Source organism: Drosophila willistoni, unplaced genomic scaffold (genome assembly GCF_018902025.1).
Source record: "Drosophila willistoni isolate 14030-0811.24 unplaced genomic scaffold, UCI_dwil_1.1 Seg531, whole genome shotgun sequence".
Lineage (NCBI taxonomy): Eukaryota > Metazoa > Arthropoda > Insecta > Diptera > Drosophilidae > Drosophila > Drosophila willistoni.
The window spans coordinates 3,500,325-3,523,570 of NW_025814459.1; the positions used below are offsets into that span (position 1 = coordinate 3,500,325).

At 41.3% G+C, this 23,246-nt stretch overlaps 2 protein-coding genes and 1 long non-coding RNA gene across 5 annotated transcripts in view; 1 reads left to right on the forward strand and 2 right to left on the reverse strand.

The window, feature by feature from the left end:
• Nucleotides 1-18: 18 nt before the first annotated feature.
• Nucleotides 19-3,429, reverse strand: LOC124461566. Its single transcript, XM_047013082.1, has one exon. It carries the CDS (start codon nt 3,427-3,429, stop codon nt 19-21), a length of 3,411 nt encoding a protein of 1,136 aa, XP_046869038.1.
• Nucleotides 3,430-20,505: 17,076 nt separating this feature from the next.
• Nucleotides 20,506-21,817, forward strand: LOC124461542. Its single transcript, XR_006955131.1, has 2 exons — nt 20,506-20,645; nt 20,739-21,817. It is a non-coding gene; the product is annotated as an uncharacterized LOC124461542 (long non-coding RNA).
• A 403-nt stretch (nt 21,818-22,220) lies between these two features.
• The window catches only part of LOC111519665 (cyclin-dependent kinase 1), a 74,557-nt gene continuing 73,531 nt past the window's right edge, over nt 22,221-23,246 (reverse strand). For all 3 annotated transcript variants that reach the window (XM_023181478.2, XM_023181477.2, XM_047013044.1), the window contains one exon: nt 22,221-22,529. In XM_023181478.2, the coding sequence (XP_023037246.1) occupies nt 22,292-22,529 (238 nt within the window). In that variant the 3' untranslated portion in view covers nt 22,221-22,291. The remainder of the gene's footprint in view (nt 22,530-23,246) is intronic.

The window sequence follows — 23,246 nt, forward strand, 5'->3', positions numbered from 1 at the left end:
GTGGTATTGAGACTGGCTTCAAGGGGCCACTCGTGTCTTAGACGCTACCAAGGAACAGTGGACTATTCCATCCACTTCTGCTCGCAGGTACACAAGCGCTGCATAAGCGTTGATGCTGGCGTCCACAAACGTGTGAAGTTGTACTCGTCTTGCACAACAAACCTTCGGCATGCACCTTGAAATCCTCACTTCGTTGATTTTGGGTAACAGCTTCACCCAAATTTTCCAGTCTGCTTGGTCCTCTTCCTGAAGAGACTCATCCCAATCCGTTCCTGCTCGCCAGATATTCTGCAAAATAATTTTAGCACGAACAGTGAAAAAGCCAAGCAATCCAAGTGGGTCAAAAATTGACATAACCACACTTAACACAGTTCTTTTGGTCGGATAGTCTTTCGATGCTCTTTCAAGCAAATCCGGCTTGACTACATAGGTAAGTTGATCTGTCACGGGCAGCCACCACATGCCTAAAACCTTAACTTGCGTTTTTTCAAGGAATCCCACCTCCCTAGGCACGTCTCCTTCTTGGTTCTTGAGCGCTCTCACTACGCTCGCAGAATTCGAGGTCCAGCGCTTCATGTTGAATCCACCCTCCAAGTGAATTCTTTGCACCTCCATGGCCAACTCCGTCATCTCGTCTTCGGTGTTTGTCGACTCGAGCCAGTCGTCGACAAACGTGTTCCTACAAATGGCCGCAACAGCTCTTGGAGATTCTTTTCTGAACCGCTCTGCGTTGCGATTCTTTATGTAATTAGCTAAGGCCGGCGAGCAGGAAGCACCGAATGTCATAACCTGCATCACGTACGTTTCTGCCGCTTTAGCCGAATTTCCACTGCGCCATAGAAACTTCTGAGCCGTCTGGTCCTCTGGGCGCACTCTTACTTGGTGAAACATCTCACTTATGTCACCAGCCACTGCTACTGGTCGCTCCCGAAAACGTATTAACACGCCAACTAGAGATGCCAGTATATCCGGGCCCTTTAGCAAGACGTCGTTTAATGACGTGCCGTTGACTTTCGCAGCTGCATCCCAGACCAGCCTCGTCTTGTTCTTGTTTGGGTTAGTGACTGTAAATATAGGAAGAAACCATGAACTTTTACCCTTATCTAGCTCACTTTCTGTTAATCTCCGGATGTATCCCTTTTCTTCATAGCTTTGCATAATGTCCAACATAAAGCTTTTAAGATCGATGTCCTTTGCCATTTTCGCTTCTAAACACTGAAGACGCCTCATGGCCATTGAGTATGAATCCGGTAGATCTACTTTGTCGAACCTCCATAACAGTCCAGTTTGCCAACGTTTGTCAATCGGGCAATAACTTGTGGTCGCCTCCATAATCTGCAACGCGCGCTCGTCGTCTTTCGATCTTAATGGCTTACTTGGCACGCGTGTTCCCGAGGACTCCATAGCAAAGTATTCTTTCATTGACGCATCCAAAGCGCGCATGCTGCTCGCTTCATTGCACTCACATATGTGCAATATGTGTGAGGACGCTGGAGCGGCGTCGCTGTGCCGGCCATACACAGACCAGCCCAATCTACAGCGCGCCGCGACCACGTCGTCTCCTTCGGACTCCCGTATCTCCAAAGGCACACAAACTTTCAAATTATCCAGACCAATAATTAAGCTTGCTTTTACGTTACAGTAACTTAAATTTGGTAAATACTGTAGATGCTTTCTCGATGTTACCAGTTCGTCGGTAACTGTTTGCGTAGGCAAGTCTAGCTTACGTACCGTGCGCAAACTCTTGAGTTCAAATTGCGTCGCACCTTGACACATCGACGACACTCCGACACTCACATACTTGGACGCGCTTTCCGTTTGAGTGACTTGACTGGTCCACTTTAAGCACAGTTCTTCGGCCGGGCCATCTAGTCCTAACTCGTCTGCCAGAGTTCCTTCAATCAAAGAGCAAGCGGCTCCCTCGTCCAGTAAGGCATATGTCGCTAAATTTTGCTTCCTTCCGTATAACATGATTGGCATATATCTGAATAAAGCCTTGCTTGTTATATCTCCATGGAATAAGATTGGTGGATGAACTGGTTTATCATCCTCATTCGTCTGCCACTGCGATTTGCTTTCCTTGTAGTCCGCTGTCTCGTGGATCAACGAGTGGTGTATCTGCCTGCACCCATCGACACCACAACTTCTTTTACTTTTGCAATTCCGTATCACGTGCTGATCAAAACAACAATAGCAGAGCCTCTTTTGCCGCACGAACTCCTTTCTCTGCTTTATGCTCATTTCTCGAAAGAGGCGACAGTCTGCTACGTTATGACTCCCTGCACATTTGGGGCACAACCGGATGCGTACTTCTTGTGTTTTCGATTCCTGACTAGATCCACTTTGCAATTCGTTGTGCAGAAAAATTCGCTCTTTGGTTCTCTTTGCTCCATCCTTAGCTGGAACTGTATACGGCGTAACCATTGAGGCACACATTGCAATGCCAAACAACCAATTGTCAAAGATAGACAAGTTAGCCACACATCCAATTAGAGTCATTCGGTGTCTTCCCCAATCGAGTTTCAATTCTCCCGGCAACTTATCGACGAGCTCGCCTAGTAAAGCTGGATCGTGCAGATACTCTTTAAGCCCAATTGCGACCAGTGTCGCGCAATAGTTCTGCACTGCCAAGGCTAGCTGAATAACCGAATCCAAATTATTTGAGCGTGCCGCTGGTTCTTCTCTTAGTTTCCTTTGTAGGCTCGAGTGAATAATCTCCGGTCTTCCATAAAGCATCCGTAACGTACCGATTGCATACGGCACCGTCTCTGGACACATTAGCTTTCCTCGAACGGCATCCCAAGCCGCTCCTTTTAAGCACTTTTGGAGCCGAATAAGATTCTCTTCGTTACTAATTCCACATCTTTCAGTAGATTGTTCGTAGTGGCTTATAAACAACAACCACTCTTCTGGCTTACCGGAAAACACGGGTAAGTCTTTGTTCAGTACTTGGCGGGCCGCTATCTGTTCCGATGACAATAGAGTTTTCTTGTGTCCTAAATCCGTAGAGTGCACTCCAGGGCTTAACGTCAAGTGTCCGGTAGCCGGCAGTTGGATTCCAGGTCCATGCTGCATTCCACCCGCGTTACTTTGTCCTTGGGTCCACAATCCGTTATGAAGATTAGCTGTATTGGCCAGAAAAGGTAGACTCACTCCTTGAAAAGTCGATTGCGCCAACGCAGGTACGGACCACGGAGCTAGATCAATTTTACTGGGCCGTTTAATTGCCGTACCGTTTCCTGCGTGACTCTCGAACATTCCATTAAGAATCGTTTGTTGCACTGACAAACCGTCGCCTCTGGATGGCGTTGACATCGTTGGTGTATCAGTTTCTCTGTCGCTTGAGACCGCTCCATTCTCAGTCGCCTCAGCGCCGTCTTCCTGACTCTCAGCGCTAGGTTGAACTGGTACTCTATCACTGTTGCTCATTGCATATGTTGCGTAACAATGAGGTTATGTTTGCCTGTTTGCACGTGGTTCACTATCTCCCTCTCTTTTCCTCTCTCAGCGAGCCGGCATGTAATCGTCTGCCGCGGTCGCTCTCACGAAGGAAGCTTCTGGAAGATTAAACTCCAATCCGCGTGGTTCAGAGATATTCAGACTCTGCTAATATCTCTGGAGCCAAAGAAACAAATATTTCAGGATGTAGAAAATGTTCAGGTCGTGACGTGGGACAGCTCCAAAAAAGTTCGCGAGTCGAACATATACCCCGAGCCCTCTAACCAAACAATTAAAAGCCGGTTTTGTGTTGTATTGCGCTATATTCAGTTGCACAATTTGTGGGCATATCGATCGGTTAGATCGGTTGGCTGAAATCTTTATTTCAATGTTAATTCAAATTTCTCACATGTTTCTATTTTATCTTACATTTGTGTTTTTCTCTCCTTTTCACGTCTTTCCTGCTTGCCTAATTTTCTGTGACTGGCGCGCCGTCATAGCGGGCCGCCGCTCTGTCATAAGTGCAAGCAAAGACAAAGTAAATTCTAACTGTTCTTCTTCGAATGAGAGAGAATAAAAACCAGGGGCGCGTTGGGTAAGCCTTTCTACTGGCGCGGGGCGGCAATTAAGCCTGCACCGCAACAGGCAACAGGGAATCTCTGAGCCTGCCTCCGAGACGTAAAACACGTTCGTTCGCATCAAAATACGGATTAAGAGACAGTAGTATGCTGACCTTTGCTATAACCCTTCCTTCCGATAGCGCTTTCCATTCAGAGTTAAAACAATCCTTCTGCACCATCCTAATCAATTCACGTAGGCCCTCTTCGTATTCCACAATTGAGAGTCCAAGTCCTCTTCGTTCTGCCACAGATGTTCGACAATTATATACGAAACGTTTTATATATGATATAATCCAGACGAGTCGTGTATACGATGAATACTTGCTGATAAATGCTACACTTGGCATTTCTTCCACTGATATCTTATGGCACGTCACCTTTTTGACTTCAGTGTCAACAACCGACAGCGAATCCTGATCAATAGCATTACAAGGCCATTCGATGTCCGATCCTTGTAACCATGATGGCCCATGCCACCATAATTCACACGATGCCAACTTGGTTGCACTCGTGCCACGGCTGAGATAATCTGCAGGGTTATCTTTCGAGGCGACGTGTCTCCATTGCCTTTCGTCTGAGATTTCCAGGATTTTGTTTATTCGATTGGACACAAATACTTTCCAGTTGGCAGCTCCACTACGGATCCAACTGATGGTTATCATAGAATCTGACAAAAAAATAGTGTTCGAATAATTAATGTTAATTCTTAGATTCTCTTTTAGATACTTATACATTTTGGCTGCTTCAAGCGCAGCACATAACTCTGCCCTAGGTATGGTTAGTTGTTGTTTAGTTGGCGATACTTTCCCCTTTGACAATAGCAACTCTGTGTGATACTTATCCTCTCCAATTGGGAAGCGCAAGTAAGCCGCAGCTCCATATGCTCGTGACGAGGCATCGCAAAACAGGTGCAATTCAGCCACACCACCCGGTAGCCCCCATGTAACATGCCGTGGTATTCGTATAGTTACTATGTTTGGTAACTCTTTTACGAATTTCTCCCATTCTCTCTTAAGAGTGTCCGGTAGTGTGCTATCCCAGCCAATTTTCTCCTTCCACAGTTGCTGCATGAGAATTTTGGCAGTAATCATTATCGGACTAAGCCATCCCATGGGATCAAACAGTCGTGCAATTGCTGATAGTATTGTCCTCTTTGTTGGTGAGCTCATTGGTGGAACGACATGCAAAGCAAAACGGAACTCATCTTCTTTGGGACTCCAGTATAGACCTAACGTGCGAATAGTATCATTACCTTCCATGTGTAACAATCCGCTTGATTCTCGATGCTCAACTGGTATGTTCTCTAATAGCTTTGTGCAATTACTCGCCCACTTCCGTAGTTCGAATGTACCACTACGAAGCATTCCAATCACTTGGTTCTTGACATCCTCCGTTTCTGCAATACTATCGCCACCAGACAGTATGTCATCTACATACATTTGATGATTTATAACATCCACAGCCAGTGGATACTTCTCGCATTCATCCATAGCTAATTGTTTCATAACTCTCATGGCTAAATAAGGTGCGGAGCTCGTTCCAAACATCACCGTTGTGCAGGCATATTCTTCCACATAATCACTTGTGTCCGGATTCCATAGAATACGCTGGTACTGCGCGTCGTCGGGTGGAATATTAATACATCTGTACATTTTTTCAACATCCGCTAAAATACCCATTTTAGCCCTCGCCAATTGAGAATGATTCCTTGAAGATGTACGTGCAATTTTGGACCTATTGCTAGAATCTCATTAAGCGATTTTCCATTACTCGTCTTGCTCGATCCATCGAAGACAACTCGTACCTTCGTAGTTGATGACGATTCCTTTATGACTGGGTGATGCGGTAGGTAGCAATGATCGACTCCCCCCAATGCAGGATTGCCCGTCTTACTAGCCCGTTCCATTTGACCCAGCTCCAGATACTCATTTATCGTGCCAACATAAGCGTTCTTCAAACTCGCATCGTTACGCAACCGTCTGTCCAGAGAATGTAATCGGTTTAACGCGCTCTTATATGATTCTCCAATTACCATTGATTCGTCCAAGTATGTAAGAAAAGGAAGACGAACAACATACTTCCCAGACGGCATTCGGCTATGTGTCTTAACGAAGAAATCTTCGCACCAGTTATCCTCTACTGAAACCCCACGTGGCTCCTCGTCGAATTGTTCTAGCTCCCAAAACTTACATAACAATTGTTCAAGTATCTCATCAGCTTCCTTCCTTCGTACCGTTATGATGTAGGACGATCTCCTACCAGCTTCTTGATTCGTTTTTCCTGATACATTGTATCCCAAATGCGTATTTTGCGCCAGAGGCATACCACGTATTCCTCGATGCACTTCTCCTAACATCAGCTCATCGTAGACGTCATTTCCCAACAAAATATCAACTCCTTGTGGACTGAAGAAGTTAGGGTCGGCCAACGGTAAGCCCTTCAGATGAGTCCACTCTTCAAACGGCAGTCGTTTGATTGGCATGCGCTTACTCACTAGAGGTATTACTGACGCGAGCAGCTTGTATTTCGCATGTGGGTTGTAGATTGATCTTATGACTAGCTCCACCTCTGCTGCCGCATCTGTAATTTTTGTATCTGCTAATCCAGTAATCGTGATGTGAGCCTGTTTGCGCCGTAAACGTAGCTGCTGAGCTGCATTCTCTGAAATGAACGAAACTTGTGAACCTTGATCCAAAAACGCTCTAAACTGTAAGGGATAGCCTTCTATCGACTCTACCCACACCATTGCTGTTGGTAATAAAACCTCGTCTTTGTGCCTTACCGCAGTTTTTGTTGTACTCTTTCCAATTAAAGCATTCGCAGATGCTGTTGGGATAACTCCCTTCCTTAGTGTGCCAAGCGGCCTCTCGCATCCTGATTTGTCTACATGGAGTAGTGTATGATGCCGTCCTTGACATTTTTCACAATTTACCGCACTGTCACATGCATCTATTCGGTGATTTGGTCTAAGGCATCGAAAACACAGTCGATGCCTCACTACACACGCCTTTCGTTCCGATAGCCTCATCTCCTGGAATATCCTGCATACTCCGATAAGGTGTGCATCCCCTTGACACACAATGCATAGGTCTGTCTCTCGAGTAACAAATGAAGCCTTTGTGTAGTTCTGGTTAACTCGTAACCCATGTACACCTGGCTTTGCATTCCGATGTCTATCCCGTGATAGAGTTCCCTCGATATTACCTGCTGACGCCGTAATCATTGTTCTGTACTGTGTTTCAAGATACTGACTGAGCTCCTCAAAGCTCGGCAGATTCTGCGTTGAAGATATTGACCGCTCCCAATCCACTCTTAATTGATTCGGTAATCTCTTCATCATGTAGTACACTAAAATTTCAGACTGTTGTCGCACATCCACACCAGTCTTCTCCAATGAATTCACACATGAGCGGGAAGTTTGCACAAATCTTCTCAAACTTTCCGCATCTCCATATTTTATTGGTAATTGCTGATCGAACACATCCATGTAATGTAAAAATAACACTCGTTTGTTATCATACAAATTTATCAACATTCTCCAAGCCACTTCATAGTTCGCCGCTATTAGCGTTAGATGTTCAATATCCTTAGCTGCGTCTCCAACCAACGAATCCTTCAAATAATGAAAACGATGTAAGTCCGTCAGCTTGTCGCAGTGGTGTACTCTTGTTAAAAACACCTCTTTAAACGCCGGCCACTCAATAAATTTCCCGCTGAAGGTAGGCAGTTTAACTGTTGGGAGTTTCACTTCCTCCAAACATGGTCCCATTTGTTCATGCACCGTCTGATGCAAACAAGACTCATCAAATGCAGTCGACGCCGGGATTCTCCGATCCTTATGTCTCTGCAACTCATTTCGAATCTCAGCTACTCCCATTATGTAGGTTTCTTCGAAACAGTCTCTGATGTCTTTGTCAAAATATCTGCCCTTTATCTGCCGCATTATCTCGTTCTTGAATCAGTTGGTGATGATTGCGCTGAAAATCTGCGTGAAGGTGGGCAATCGAGTCCAATCTGGCTTCCAGATGACTCTCGGTATGTCCAGACTCCTCCGATTTATACCGCGCCAATGACTTCTCCAGCGAAGTGAGCAATGTGATTTGCTCCGTAGCCAACGGTAACAGTTTTTCAGCCATAATGAACACCTACCCAAACACATCAACGTTAAATTGTACTCACCCGAATCAGTCTATCCACTGGCAATCACACTCTAAATCCAATCGCCAAGATCATTCCTCGCGGGTTTCGGCACCAAAAATATGTTGGCTAACGGCTGCGCCCTTGCGGAGCCCCAAACTGCTCGCTTTATATGATGCGGCCTTCGGATGATTTCCACCGAGGCGGCTTCGAGGCACTTGCGATTGGCAAGAAATGAGATGACCAGGTTGACTTCAATCGGTTGCTTTATTTTCTTAACCTAAAACTATAGTACAATTGTCGGCGGGCACAGAAGGTGCATCCGCATCGACCGAGATTAATTTTAAGAGTAAAATCAAGTACAGCAAATCACGCTGTCTTTTACAAAATTCAAAGTTCTGGAAATTTCCGTAGAAGAAATAAGAAAGAAAAGAATTGAAGTAACGGATCTCCAAGTTTGTCACTTCAAAGTAACTTGCGCTGTTCTTGGTCTCTCTCTCTCTCTCTCTTCGTTCGTTTTTCTCTTTTAGCAAAGAGAGTCTGGCTTCAGTTGCAGCTTAAACAAATCAAGAATAGGAAAGAGCGGGAGAGCGCGTCAAATTGAACACATGCAACAACAATTTGTATGCAAAAGCGCGAGAGTTAGTTAAAACGGTAAAGACACAAAAGCAAAAGAGATAAACAAAACAACAACACCGCTAATGCAAGTATTGTTGTAAGTTTTGATTTTATTTAAATTTAAACAAAAACGACAGCAAGAATTCGCGAAATGAAAATAAAATTCGGATGTTGTAATTGTTATTAATTAAACCGATAATTTAAGAGTTATATAAAAGTATTTAATCGCGAGAAAAAATAAAAGTTGATAAGCGCAAAAAAAACACGTCCGTCCTCTGCAACGAGTGAAAGTTTTTTTGTAAGCGGTCACTTGAGACCGCTCCATTCCCAGTCGCGTCAGCGCCGTCTTCTTGACTCTCAGCGCTATGTTGAACAGGTACTCCATCCATATTGCTTATCTCACAAAGGAAGCTTTTGGAATATTCCGTTCCAATCCAATTCACCATCTACCTCTCTTTTTCTATCTCAGCGAGCCGGCATTTAATCGTCTGCGGCGGTCGCTCTCACGAAAGAAGCTTTGGGAAGATTCCGTTCCAATCCACGTGGTTTAGAAATATTCAAGCTCTGCGAATATTTCTGGAGCCAACGAAATAAATATTTTAGGATGTTGACACGCATAATTGGAAAATGATCACTGCCGTGCAGGTCATCTACAACTGACCACTTACAGAAAGGGTAGAGCGAAGGAGAGATAAATGTCAGATCAATATGGGATATATGAATTGACAATTGTTAACTTTATATCCAGGTCTAAGCTAGCCATCTGCTAGTGTAAAATATAATAGTGTAAAATATTTGAGTTAACCGAATTCTGCATAAGCGAGTAGGGTAGGTGTCACCTAACAAGGATCCCTACACCTTGCTTTGCTGTTAAGTTGGAAGCAAGATTGGTAAAATATCCAATTTATTGCTTTGGGCAAATTGTGTTGTAGGCATTGTGGGGTAGGTGCGTCTTCTGAAGACATATAATGTCTGGTCGATATTTATTAATTAGAATGCTAAATTCATCATAGTTATTAAAGTATCCTTTCAAGTTCCACTGAACAATCATAAGATTCATAAGATGCAATAGTTGGAAATAAGGCTACAGGAATTAAGATTATAAACTTTTATTGGGACATTCACTCCTCCGAGGCCTTCTAAAATAACAACCAAAACCAAACATTGTGCAAAAAAAGAAAAACATCTCTACGGGTCCAAGGATGTTCAGTTGCTTTTAAAGATTTACCTTACTATTTTGTAATAAATTCTCAACAGGTTTTTCTCTATAGTGAACTTGCCATTAGGTACCTCCATATACATCCCCAAAGCTGGGTGGTAATTATACTCTGGATACAACAAATCACTAGTTCATAAATCTTTTATATACTTTATGAAACTAGTCTATTTAGTGGATGTAGATTTTCGAGAACTTGACTCTCCTCACTTTTCAAGTTAACGGCTGTACGTATATTAGGAAGAGTAACAGAAAAACATGCAAGGGTATACAAACTTCGGCGCAGCCGAATTTTGCTCCGGTTCTCTGGTTATGTAATGGTATGCGTATATTTATAATTATTTCTACTTGCAATAAAGTGTTTTATAACTAATATGAATTCACAATTTTTTAGTAATAAACAATAAATAATGTTAAATGTTAAAGTGATTTAAAAAAAACACCATTTGCATATAAATTTTATTGATTTTCGAATTTTATGGATTTTATATTGTTGAATGAAATCTTAATTGCTTATTAAAATAGACGAAATTGCAATAATTGGTAAACGTTGCAAAGTGCAAAAAAAAACATCTCAAGCAGAACATTAATTTTTTTTAATTGCTTCCAAAATAAAGATCAGCATATAAAATTAAAGAATCAGCCAGAGTAAAATTAAACCATTTGAAAAATAAATCAATTCACCTGTGAATGCAGCCTCATGTTCGCACACGCAATAACGCTACAAAGCCATCATCTTTTTTCAAAACTATAAAATTTAAGAATCGACAAAAAAGTCAGAATATATATGTGATAAATCTTTAATTTCAAATATTAAGGATACAATTTATTTTATTTATTTTATTTTAATTTATCTATTTGAGTATATATGTTCATTTTTTTTTTTAAAGGAATACTATGAAAAGAGGCAGTATTAAGAGTTTGTACTTTCTTGTGTACATACAAGGTGCATGCTGCTGTGAACAGTTCCTATTTCGGCTTTTTGCCATTGCTTTCAATTCAACTCATGCTTGTTTCGAAAAGTTTTGGAATTTTTCTAATCCTTTGATACTTTTATACCCTTGCAAAAAGGGTGTTGGTGTTTTGATTATATAAAATAAGCTAACATTAAGACAATTATAATATAGAACAAATAGAAATGTATGTCAATTAAGTATGTAACCCGATTATAGATATCGATGGCTAATCAGTCATAAGTAGATCTGATATGGTCAGCAGTAAACAATAAAGACCTAGTTAATCAATAAAAACGTACTTTGCTGACCTAACACTATGTCGAACTATGCATTGGTGAGCTCGCCATTTTGTACTATAGAAGAAATGCATTATTCTTAGTAAGATCAGATACCAATTGTAGCTACATCGGGTGTGCATCGCTGTGTCTTTGGCCCCCATCTCTACCTTTGTAATCTCACTCCGAGGTCCACCCAATTTATGTGTTGGTTGCGACAACCTTTAGTCACTGGTTTATGTGCTAGTGCCTAGATATATATATAAATAAATAAACATTTAATAACTTCAAGAAACACTAACGTCTTTCATTGAACATTTTGGTGACCCCGACATTGGCGGCTCCAAGTTAAAAGAATAACAGACTTGGTGAAACCGTCATCAAGCGAGAACATTTGGTCAACTCAGGCGACCAATCTCTCAACAAAAAGGAAACTGGTCAACTAGGCGACTACTTTCTTTGCACGCTTTGGACACGACAATCCTAAGCGAGGGCACAAATTGATGAACATCTCACATCAATCTGGGGTCCCGACTAAAAACATCGCAATTGATTAACTTGGCAATCATTGCGTAGCCACCTTGGCGAATAAAAAAGATTTATTGGAAAACTAGGAGTTGGTTTTCCGCAACGGGGTAGCAGTGCATACCCATTGAATAAAAGTTGATCAACTAGGCGATGACTTTATAAAAAACATTTAACAACGATTTGTGTCAACGAGGCGACCAAATCATAAAAAGTTTTTTTTATATAAAATAAAGTTTGATCAACTCAACTCTGTTGCATTCCCTGGCGTCAGCAATATCTGACCTAGTTAACTCGGTCAGTAACCCAGGTAGTACGCACGAGTATAGATTTTGGCATTGATCAGCAATTTTTGAAACAAAGAAAAGAAACTCAAAAAATTGGTTTCACTGTCGTGGCAGTTATCAGTGTAAAAGAATAGGTATATTGGAAATAAAAATAAACTATTGTTAAAACACTAATCAAAAGGCAACTTCGATTTATTTCTTATTTTTATTTGTGATACACTTGACCAATTTTAGGAACGAGTCGGAGCGTTCCCTGTCTTTGACAAAATAAATAAACTCCCATCGGGTCAAGTACTAGTACAGATAAGCAATTACATAAGAATATAAAAGAACATGGAGGAGTTTTATAAACAGCAGACAGAACGAGGAGAGGCAATCCAGGCCTTTATTCGGAATACCAAAAAACATTCTTTCGCCAGGAAAACGAAGCCATCTTATTTCGAGGAGAAACTTGAGCTCCTGGAATACATGTGGGAGAACTTCGAGAAAAGTCATCAGGAGTTGATGGACAAATTAAATAACGTGCCAACTGAAGATTACTACTTTGTAACGGACTATTTCAGCAAAATGAAGACGGTTGTATCTAATATAGTGGAAGATTGGAAGGACCATTTGGCAAAAATAAAGCTAGAGAGACAAGCTCGCCAACGAGAGGAAGAGCGAGTCATGATCAAACCACTGGTTCGTAAGCAAAGTGCTCTGCTGGAGTCATTGTCCAGGACATTAAGACAAATTGTGCCTGAAGATAAAATGACTTACAATTCGGTAGTCGACAAATTATGGATGCAAATTGAAGAAATCCATTATGAGATTCATCGGCTAGCTGAAAATCCAGCCGAAGCCGGATATAATATAGCTACGTTTGTGGCCGCAGAAAATACAATGCTGAAATTCTGTGTGGCACCAGCAGAAAATGTAGTGATACAATCACCACCTGTATTGCAATCGATACAATCATTGCAACTACCCAAAATTCCCATTCCAAAATTTGATGGGGATTATCTGAAATGGCAACAATTTCATGACATCTATAAAAAGGTGGTTCATGAGTCAAATGTATCCACGATAGAGAAAATGTGGTACTTAAAATCAAACCTTTCTGGAGAAGCAGAGAGATTGATACGGCACCTGGAATTAACAGAAGCCAATTACAACACTGCTTGGTCAGTGTTGCAGGAACGTTTTAATAACAAACGAGTTCTAGTAACAGCCATACTGGCAAAGCTGTTTGATCACCCAAATGTGGGAAATGACGCAGCTTCTATAAAGAATTTGCATGATAACATTTTTGAATCATTGCAAGCCTTAAAAAATGTAGGCGTCAATATGGAATCGTCAGATGCTGTCATAATGTTTCATATGACAAGAAAATTGGATAGATTCAACCACGCACTATATGAGCAATCTCTTTCCAACACAAGGGATCTGCAGGAAGTAAAGGACTTCCTATCCTTCTTAGAACAGCGCTTCCTAACATTAGAGGCGATTAGGAAACCAAGAAACGAAAATCGCAGCATTGAAAAACCAAGTCCAAGGAAGACATGCGCAACAGCATCTGGGACAAATAGTACCCTGTGTGCTTTCTGCGAAAGAGCAAAGCACAAACTCTTCCAATGTGAAAAGTTCAAAATCAAATCCGCACCAGAGCGGCTTAATTGGGTGCAGAGACACACATTGTGTGTCAATTGCTTCAAACCGGACCATATGGCAAAAAATTTCTCTTGGAGGGGATGCTTTAAATGCGATAAAAAACATAACACAATGTTGCATTTAGAAACAGGCAACCAAATTGCTACATCTGCTTCTGCAGCTTCTGCGTATGGAATTGGCAGAAAATACACCCTGTTGGCAACGGCCAAGGTAGTGGTAAAAGGGATCAATGAAAGGAAAGGAGAATTTCGAGCACTCCTGGATAGCGGCTCTCAAGGAAATCTCGTCTCAGAGAGACTGGTAAAGAAGTTATCGTTAAAAATTAGCGAGACTCATGTGCATATAAATGGAGTGGGTGGTCAACCACAGATAAGCAAGGCGCGAGTAAGCTTGGTTGTAAGGTCAAGATACAACAAGTTCGCAATGCTAGTTGAGGCATTTGTATTGCCCACAGAACAAATAACGCAGAAAGTCACATTACCAGACAACATTCAATTAGCGGACCCAACATTTGATAAACCCGGAAAAATTGATATGCTGTTGGGAGCTGATGATCACTATGCTATGCTGCTACCAGAAAGGAGACGGGGCAATCGAAACCGTCCAACATTACAAAACTCAGAGTTTGGATGGATTATTGCTAGCAGAATTAATATGTCAACGTCAGCTTCAATCACATGTATGGTAGTCATGACGAATCCAGAGGAATCTCTAGAAAGATTCTGGCAGCTAGACACACTAGAGCCAATAAAAAGGTACAGGAGTCCGGAGGAAGAGTATTGTGAAAAATTCTTCCTCGATAACCTACACACGGCGGCGGACAATCGACTAATTGTAAAGCTTCCATTTGCTGAAGAGGCGTCATCTCTTGGAGAATCTCGGGAAGTAGCCATAAGAAGATTCATGTCGTTAGAGAGGCGAATGTACCCTGACATAAAAAAGGAGTATGTAAAATTTATCTCAGAATATGAACAGCTTGGACATATGAAGCAAGTAATGGTAGAACAAATTCCCAAGAACCATTACTTTATACCGCATCATTGTGTACCAAAACCAGAAAGTACCACCACCAAGTGGTATTTGATGCATCATGCAAAACGTCATCAGGAAAATCACTGAACGACAATTTATATCCTGGACCAGTTGTACAGAATCAACTCTTCTCAATTCTTCTGCGGTTCAGGACACACAAATATGTGTTCACGGCAGATATTGAAAAAATGTATCGTCAAGTTTGGATAAACCTTGCCGATCAATTCAATCAGATGATTGTGTGGAGAGAGGATCCAAGTCAAGAACTAAAGTTTTATCGTTGAAAAACGGTAACTTATGGAACCACGTCAGCCCCATATTTAGCGACGAAGTGTCTGGAATATTTGGCACTGAAAAACATTGAAAAATTGTAAAAAATGACTTTTATGTTGATGATTGTCTCACAGGAGCAGACAGTTTACCAGAAGCCCTGCAAATAAGACAAGAGCTTCTAGAAATCGAACGAAAATGGTGTTCAAATAGCAGTCAACTTCTAAAGGAAACTCCAAAGGAAGATACGATTGCTGACATCAATCTCGGTGACACACTGGAACAAACAAGTGTCAAAACATTGGGAATCATATGGGCACCCAAAGAAGACCAATTATGTGGAAAGGCTCAAAGACATACAAAAGGAATAACCAGACGAGTGGTGCTATCTGAAGTCGGTCAAATATTCGATCCTCTAGGGCTGTTCGCACCGGTAGTGGTAAGAGTGAAAATGTTTCTTCAACATGTTGCTACCGAACAAATTGAGATGGATGGTGACCCACCGCCGTATTTGGAGAAACAATGGGAAGCCTACCGAGAGGATGTACAGGCATTAAACAAAAATGAAAATTCCAGTGCATATTTTTGATGGCAACGTCCCCACTACAAAGGAACTGCATACATTTGTTGATACATAAGAAAAGGCGCATGGTGCGGCAGTTTATGTCCGATCAACCTATAAACATGGCCAAATTTCGGTCAGATTGTTGTGCGCCAAGTCGAAAGTGGCTCCCCTGGAAAAACAGACACTGCCCCGGCTGGAACTATGTGCAGCTGTACTTGGAGCTGAACTCACGGATAGAGTTCGACAGGATCTCCAATTCGGATCAGAAAGTGTGGAATCATTCCTCTGGTCAGACTCAACAGTAGTACTCTCGTGGATTAATTCACGGGCATCACATTTCCACACGTTTGTGGCTAATCGGTTGACAAAAATACACGCAGTATCACATCCAAGGCAATGGCGTCATGTGTCATCAGCGCTCAACGCAGCTGATGTTCTGTCTCGAGGCATATCAGCAGTTCAGCTTAGCACACATACATTATGGTTGTATGGACCACTATTTCTGCATGGACCACAACGTGGCTGGCCAGCACCATTTAAGCCTACAGAGCACACGATGGATACCGCTGAAAAGAAAACCAAGGTATTCAGCATGGTGACTGCCACGGCAAACAACAAGAGTGAATGGATATATACGGTAAATCACAGAAATTCGTTTTACCGGCTACAGCGAATAGTGGCGTATGTGCTACGGTTTTGTCACAAGCAGAACAGGAAGCCAACGGCTCAGTTGGAGTTGGAAGAGTTGGACCAAGCACGGAGAGTGATCATTAAGCAAATTCAAGAAACAGGATTTGCATATGAATTACGGCAGTTAAAGAAACGACCTGATCAACCGCTAGATCGCAAAAGCACGGTGGCAACATTGCCACTAATACTGGATGAAGATTCAATCATACGAGTAGCAACTAGGCTACAACAAGCACCAGTATCAACGGAAACAAGGAATTCATATCTCTTGCCGTATAATGATCCGGTGGTAAAAATGATGCTACGGAAACTTCATGAAGAGAATCTTCATTGTGGACATGAGGCACTACGCGGAATAGCTCGGCAACAGTACCACATCATTAAGGTGAAACCGATGGTCCGGAATGTGATCCAGGGCTGCGTAGTATGCACCAAGTACCGGCCTCAGTTCTTTAAACAAGACATGGGCGACTTACCTGAGCATTGGGTATCTCAGAATAGACCCTTTCTCAATGCCGGAGTAGACTATTGTGGACCATTCCTACATTGCAGTATTTGTATGCTTTGCAACCAAGGCAGTACACTTGGAGTTGGTCGGAGACCTGTCCACCTCCTCATTTGTGGGCGCGCATCAGCGCTTTATTGGGCGCAGAGGAAGATGCCAGACATTATACTGCGATAATGCAACAAACTTTGTTGGAGCAAACAACCAACTTAAGGAACTGACCGATACAATACACTCAGAAACGGCAGCAGGTAGTATCAAGGGCCGACCTGAAGACATTTTCAGACGGAGTAGTAAAGGTTGGAGAAATATGCGTGTTAATGAAGGTTCCAGAGGTATGCACCGCAATGCAGAGGCACTTCGAGCATGTCAACTCAGAGCTACGGACAGGAAATGATCTCCTTCACATAGAACGCCAACGACGATCGCCTTTAGATATAATTGGGAACATTGCGAACGGCTTATTTGGTGTGCTGGACTCAAAGTATGCAACAGAGATGTCAGGCACCATACGAAAGGTTAAATCAAATGAAGATTACTTATTGAACTTGCTGCAAAATCAGACATCTGTAATTGATTCAACGATAAATATCATTAAGCGAGATGAAGCCACAATTGAAAATCAGATGAAACTAATGGAACAACAAATGAACGACATGACCAAGGTCCAGGACACTGCGGTAAAGGCATTGCAATGGTATATCACGCTAACTACTCAGATGACAGTTATTGCAGGGAATTTGCAACGAATTCAAACCGAAATTTCCCGAGTATTTACAGATGCCCATCATAGCAAAATAAGCCCGTTACTACTATCACCAGGCCAGCTTCGGGAACATCTGAACCAACTGAAGAGACATCTTCCGTTTGGTTTGGATTTGCCAGTTCCAGATAACGACGTCTTGCAATTATATGGCTTAATGAATGCACAAGGCACAATCGCAAACAATCATGTGATATTTAAGGTCACATTTCCATTAGTGGTAACGCAGGCAGTGCAACTGTATAACCTGGTACCCATTCCAGCAATTGTAACTCATGGGATTGTAATCATGAACATCAAAATTCCCATCATTGCTGTCAACAAGGAACAGAATCAATACATTGGGCTCTCAAGAGCCGATTTGGAACAATGCCATCAGCTCAACAACGAGCAATATATTTGTTTTGATAAACAAACGACGTTTTCGGCTAATAGCAACTGTGAGTTCCAGCTATTCAAAAACACAAAATCATCAACTTGCCAAATACAACACACAAACAGATCATTCGTGTGGTACGACATGTATCACAAAAATCAGTGGATTTTTGCCACCACTAGACCAATTGATAATATACAAGGTGTCACAATTAAAAAGACTGGATTGTTAACTCTAGACCCGACGTGTACAGCTAGGAGTTCTGCTATACGAATAACAGGTCACCGTATAACTACGACAGACACAATGAAATTGTCATATGTCCGATTTGGCAACTTCATTGGCCCAACAAAAGTAGCGCCAACAACAACACAATTCACAAAGATGCAGCTAAGCTGCGACGAACTAAGCAACATTCAAGGAAAACTGGAAACTAAGCAAAACTGGAAATTGCCAGAAGACCTCAGCCAGCCGGCTCACCATATTATAGTCTCCTACGTAGCGCTAACAATACCATTGGTTCTTGTGATGGTATATGGAATAAAAAGATGCTCACAACCCCCAAGACACAATGGTCCAGAGCAGACAACCGTGAGGATCGTCAATCCCATACCGACTCCTGCTGCAGTAAGCCCAGCCCCCAGCAATTTTGGGGTCAACGTTGGATAACGTTGAACAGGTGTTCAACGGCCGGGAATATGTTGGTGTTTTAATTATATAAGATAAGCTAACATTAAGACAATTATAATATAGAACAAATAGAAATGTATGTCAATTAAGTATGTAACCCGATTATATCATAAGTAGATCTGATATGGTCAGCAGTAAACAATAAAGACCTAGTTAATCAATAAAAACGTACATTGCTGACCTAACACTATGTCGAACTATGCACTGGTGAGCTCGCTATTTTGTACTATAAAAGAAATGCATTATTCTTAGTAAGATCAGATACCAATTGTAGCTACATCGGGTGTGCATCGCTGTGTCTTTGGCCCCCATCTCTACCTTTGTAATCTCACTCCGAGGTCCACCCAATTTATGTGTTGGTTGCGACAACCTTTAGTCACTGGTTTATGTGCTAGTGCCTAGATATATATATAAATAAACATTTAATAACTTCAAGAAACACTAACGTCTTTCATTGAACAAAGGGTATAGTAATTTTGGTCAGAAGTATGACAGCATAAAAGGAAGCATCTCCGACCGTATGAACTATATATAAGTTAACACCATGAACTCCGCGAGTGCCCACAAACATCAGGCCACTCTTCCCCTCACACAAACTGCCCCCTCACACAAACTGCTGGCTCAGCAGAAAGGATGGAGAAGCAGACATACCAACCGCTTGCGCAAGAACCAAGGCGGTGACACCGGATGCGCGTGCGACCGTTAGACGGTCATTCGCGCGGCGTTAGCAACTTAGGGCCAGCTAGGGAGCTTTGGCGCTTCTGGGCGGCAGCGTAAAGAATTATTCTGGTAGCAGCTAGCTACAGAGTAACAACCACAAATTGATTTGCATTTATTCTTAAGTATCAAATAAATAACTTGTAATGTTTCCTAATTCTAACGGATTCTCATTTGGGTAAATAATTTCTGTAATAAATCCTTACTAAATAGTAAGGTGGCTCCCGCACAGTTATGCGGGAGTTAACTGGCGCCCGAGCAGGGACCGCCTCTAAAACCAATCGCGAGTGTCAAACCGAGTGCCAGTGAAACTTTTTTTACGTTAACGTGAGTGAAAATCGAATGGCCTCAAAAAATGTTTCGTTCTGTGAGTTACAAACATCTGACCAACGACTAAAAACGGTTCATCATTTTTAGAACTTCTAAAAAGTTTGCATGATTTGGGCGTATTTATAGACCATAAATTAACTTTAAACGTTTTGCGTTTATCGATAATTCACGTGTAGTTATAAGAATCGATTAATAATAATAACAACATAAGCATTGTACACACATATTTGCGCACTGCTGGGTCGGCGCTTTTTCTCTTTTTGTTCAGTAATAAATTGGCACTCAACTGATTAAGTAGAAAAGAATCACAAAGGGAAATTATCCAATTAATTTCAAGGTACAGTCCACTGCTAGACTTAATCATATTTGGTCATTCGAGCCGAATAAGGGAATCGGTTTTCGTTCGAATAAGGTGCTTTTCGTTCGAATTTCGTTGGATCGATTGGGAAATTCGGTGTGTTATTACTCTGGAATAGTTGTTTGCAATGGAAGAACTAAAAGCTTTAGTGGGTCGTAGGAGCCGACTCAAGGCCATCATCATAAGAATTTTGAATTGGACGGAATGAACCCAATCTACATCAACTACTGAGGTAGCCTCTCGGATGGATCAACTCCAGTCCGTGTAGAGGGAATTTAATGAAATTGGGGATTCCATAGCCCTACTGGAAGATGTAAGCGGCTAAGTGGATCCATAGGTTTACTGGACTCTACACTCCAGTTTCAAGATATCTAGATAGTACGGTACACAACAAAAGGGAGTTAACCAACACTCAAAAGTTTCATCACTTGAAAACACTGCTCGTCGATGATGCTGCCAACTTGGTGCGGCATCTCGCGATAACTGACACGGCTTACAACACTGCTTGGGAACGCCTAAAGGAGAGGTACAATAGGCCACGCCATATTGTAAAGCGGTCACTTGAGACCGCTCCATTCCCAGTCGCGTCAGCGCCGTCTTCTTGACTCTCAGCGCTATGTTGAACAGGTACTCCATCCATATTGCTTATCTCACAAAGGAAGCTTTTGGAATATTCCGTTCCAATCCAATTCACCATCTACCTCTCTTTTTCTATCTCAGCGAGCCGGCATTTAATCGTCTGCGGCGGTCGCTCTCACGAAAGAAGCTTTGGGAAGATTCCGTTCCAATCCACGTGGTTTAGAAATATTCAAGCTCTGCGAATATTTCTGGAGCCAACGAAATAAATATTTTAGGATGTTGACACGCATAATTGGAAAATGATCACTGCCGTGCAGGTCATCTATAACTGACCACTTACAGAAAGGGTAGAGCGAAGGAGAGATAAATGTCAGATCAATATGGGATATATGAATCGACAATTGTTAACTTTATATCCAGGTCTAAGCTAGCCATCTGCTAGTGTAAAATATAATAGTGTAAAATATTTGAGTTAACCGAATTCTGCATAAGCGAGTAGGGTAGGTGTCACCTAACAACGATCCCTACACCTTGCTTTGCTGTTAAGTTGGAAGCAAGATTGGTAAAATATCCAATTTATTGCTTTGGGCAAATTGTGTTGTGGGCATTGTGGGGTAGGTGCGTCTTCTGAAGACATATAATGTCTGGTCGATATTTATTAATTAGAATGCTAAATTCATCATAGTTATTAAAGTATCCTTTCAAGTTCCACTGAACAATCATAAGATTCATAAGATGCAATAGTTGGAAATAAGGCTACAGGAATTAAGATTATAAACTTTTATTGGGACATTCACTCCTCCGAGTCCTTCTAAAATAACAAACAAAACCAAACATTGTGCAAAAAAAGAAAAACATCTCTACGGGTCCAAGGATGTTCAGTTGCTTTTAAAGATTTACCTTACTATTTTGTAATAAATTCTCAACAGGTTTTTCTCTATAGTGAACATGCCATTAGGTACCTCCATATACATCCCCAAAGCTGGGTGGTAGTTATACTCTGGATACAACAAATCACTAGTTCATAAATCTTTTATATACTTTATGAAACTAGTCTATTTAGTGGATGTAGATTTTCGAGAACTTGACTCTCCTCCCTTTTCAAGTTAGTGGCTGTACGTATTTCGGCGCAGCCAAATTTTGCTCCGGTTCTCTGGTTATGTAATGGTATGCGTATATTTATAATTATTTCTACTTGCAATAAAGTGTTTTATAACTAATATGAATTCACAATTTTTTAGTAATAAACAATAAATAATGTTAAATGTTAAAGTGATTTAAAAAAAACACCATTTGCATATAAATTTTATTGATTTTCGAATTTTATGGATTTTATATTGTTGAATGAAATCTTAATTGCTTATTAAAATAGACGAAATTGCAATAATTGGTAAACGTTGCAAAGTGCAAAAAAAAACATCTCAATCAGAACATTAATTTTTTTTAATTGCTTCCAAAATAAAGATCAGCATATAAAATTAAAGAATCAGCCAGAGTAAAATTAAACCATTTGAAAAATAAATCAATTCACCTGTGAATGCAGCCTCATGTTCGCACACGCAATAATGCTACAAAGCCATCATCTTTTTTCAAAACTATAAAATTTAAGAATCGACAAAAAAGTCAGAATATATATGTGATAAATCTTTAATTTCAAATATTAAGGATACAATTTATTTGTTTTCTAAACAATTTTAGGAAACCAAGTCGGCTTGAAACCCCTTAAAAAAGGTGTGCTCCAAAATGTCTTTGGCCGAAATACGGTGTACTGGATCATAGATAAGCATTTTTTGAATTAAGTCTATACCGTTGTCATCGAGATTTTTGAGCTGGTTAGTCAATTGATTTGTTGACCAACGAGGAAAAGTATTCTTATAGTCGGGAAGTGAAGTGACGCCTGGCCAAATATCTTCAGTAGGTGTTTTGAGAATCCTGTAATATTAATAAAAAATATTTTAAATTGATTTGGCATAAAAATCTGAAATAAAACAGATAATCAACTTAATCTAAAAGAATAATTTGTTTCCGAACTCTAATTCTATTTTCTTATATTATGAGTATATATATGTACATCTTTTTTTTAAAGCAATACTATGAAAAGAGGCAGTATTAAGAGTTTCTTGTGTACATACAAGGTGCATGCTGCTGTGAACAGTTCCTATTTCGGCTTTTTGCCATTGCTTTCAATTCAACTCATGCTTGTTTCGAAAAGTTTTGGAATTTTTCTAATCCTTTGATACTTTTATACCCTTGCAAAAAGGGTATAGTAATTTTGGTCAGAAGTATGACAGCATAAAAGGAAGCATCTCCGACCGTATGAACTATATATAAGTTAACACCATGAACTCCGCGAGTGCCCACAAACATCAGGCCACTCTTCCCCTCACACAAACTGCCCCCTCACACAAACTGCTGGCTGAGCAGAAAGGATGGAGAAGCAGACATACCAACCGCTTGCGCAAGAGCCAAGGCGGTGACACCGGATCCGCGTGCGACCGTTAGACGGTCATTCGCGCGGCGTTAGCAACTTAGGGCCAGCTAGGGAGCTTTGGCGCTTCTGGGCGGCAGCGTAAAGAATTATTCTGGTAGCAGCTAGCTACAGAGTAACAACCACAAATTGATTTGCATTTATTCTTAAGTATCAAATAA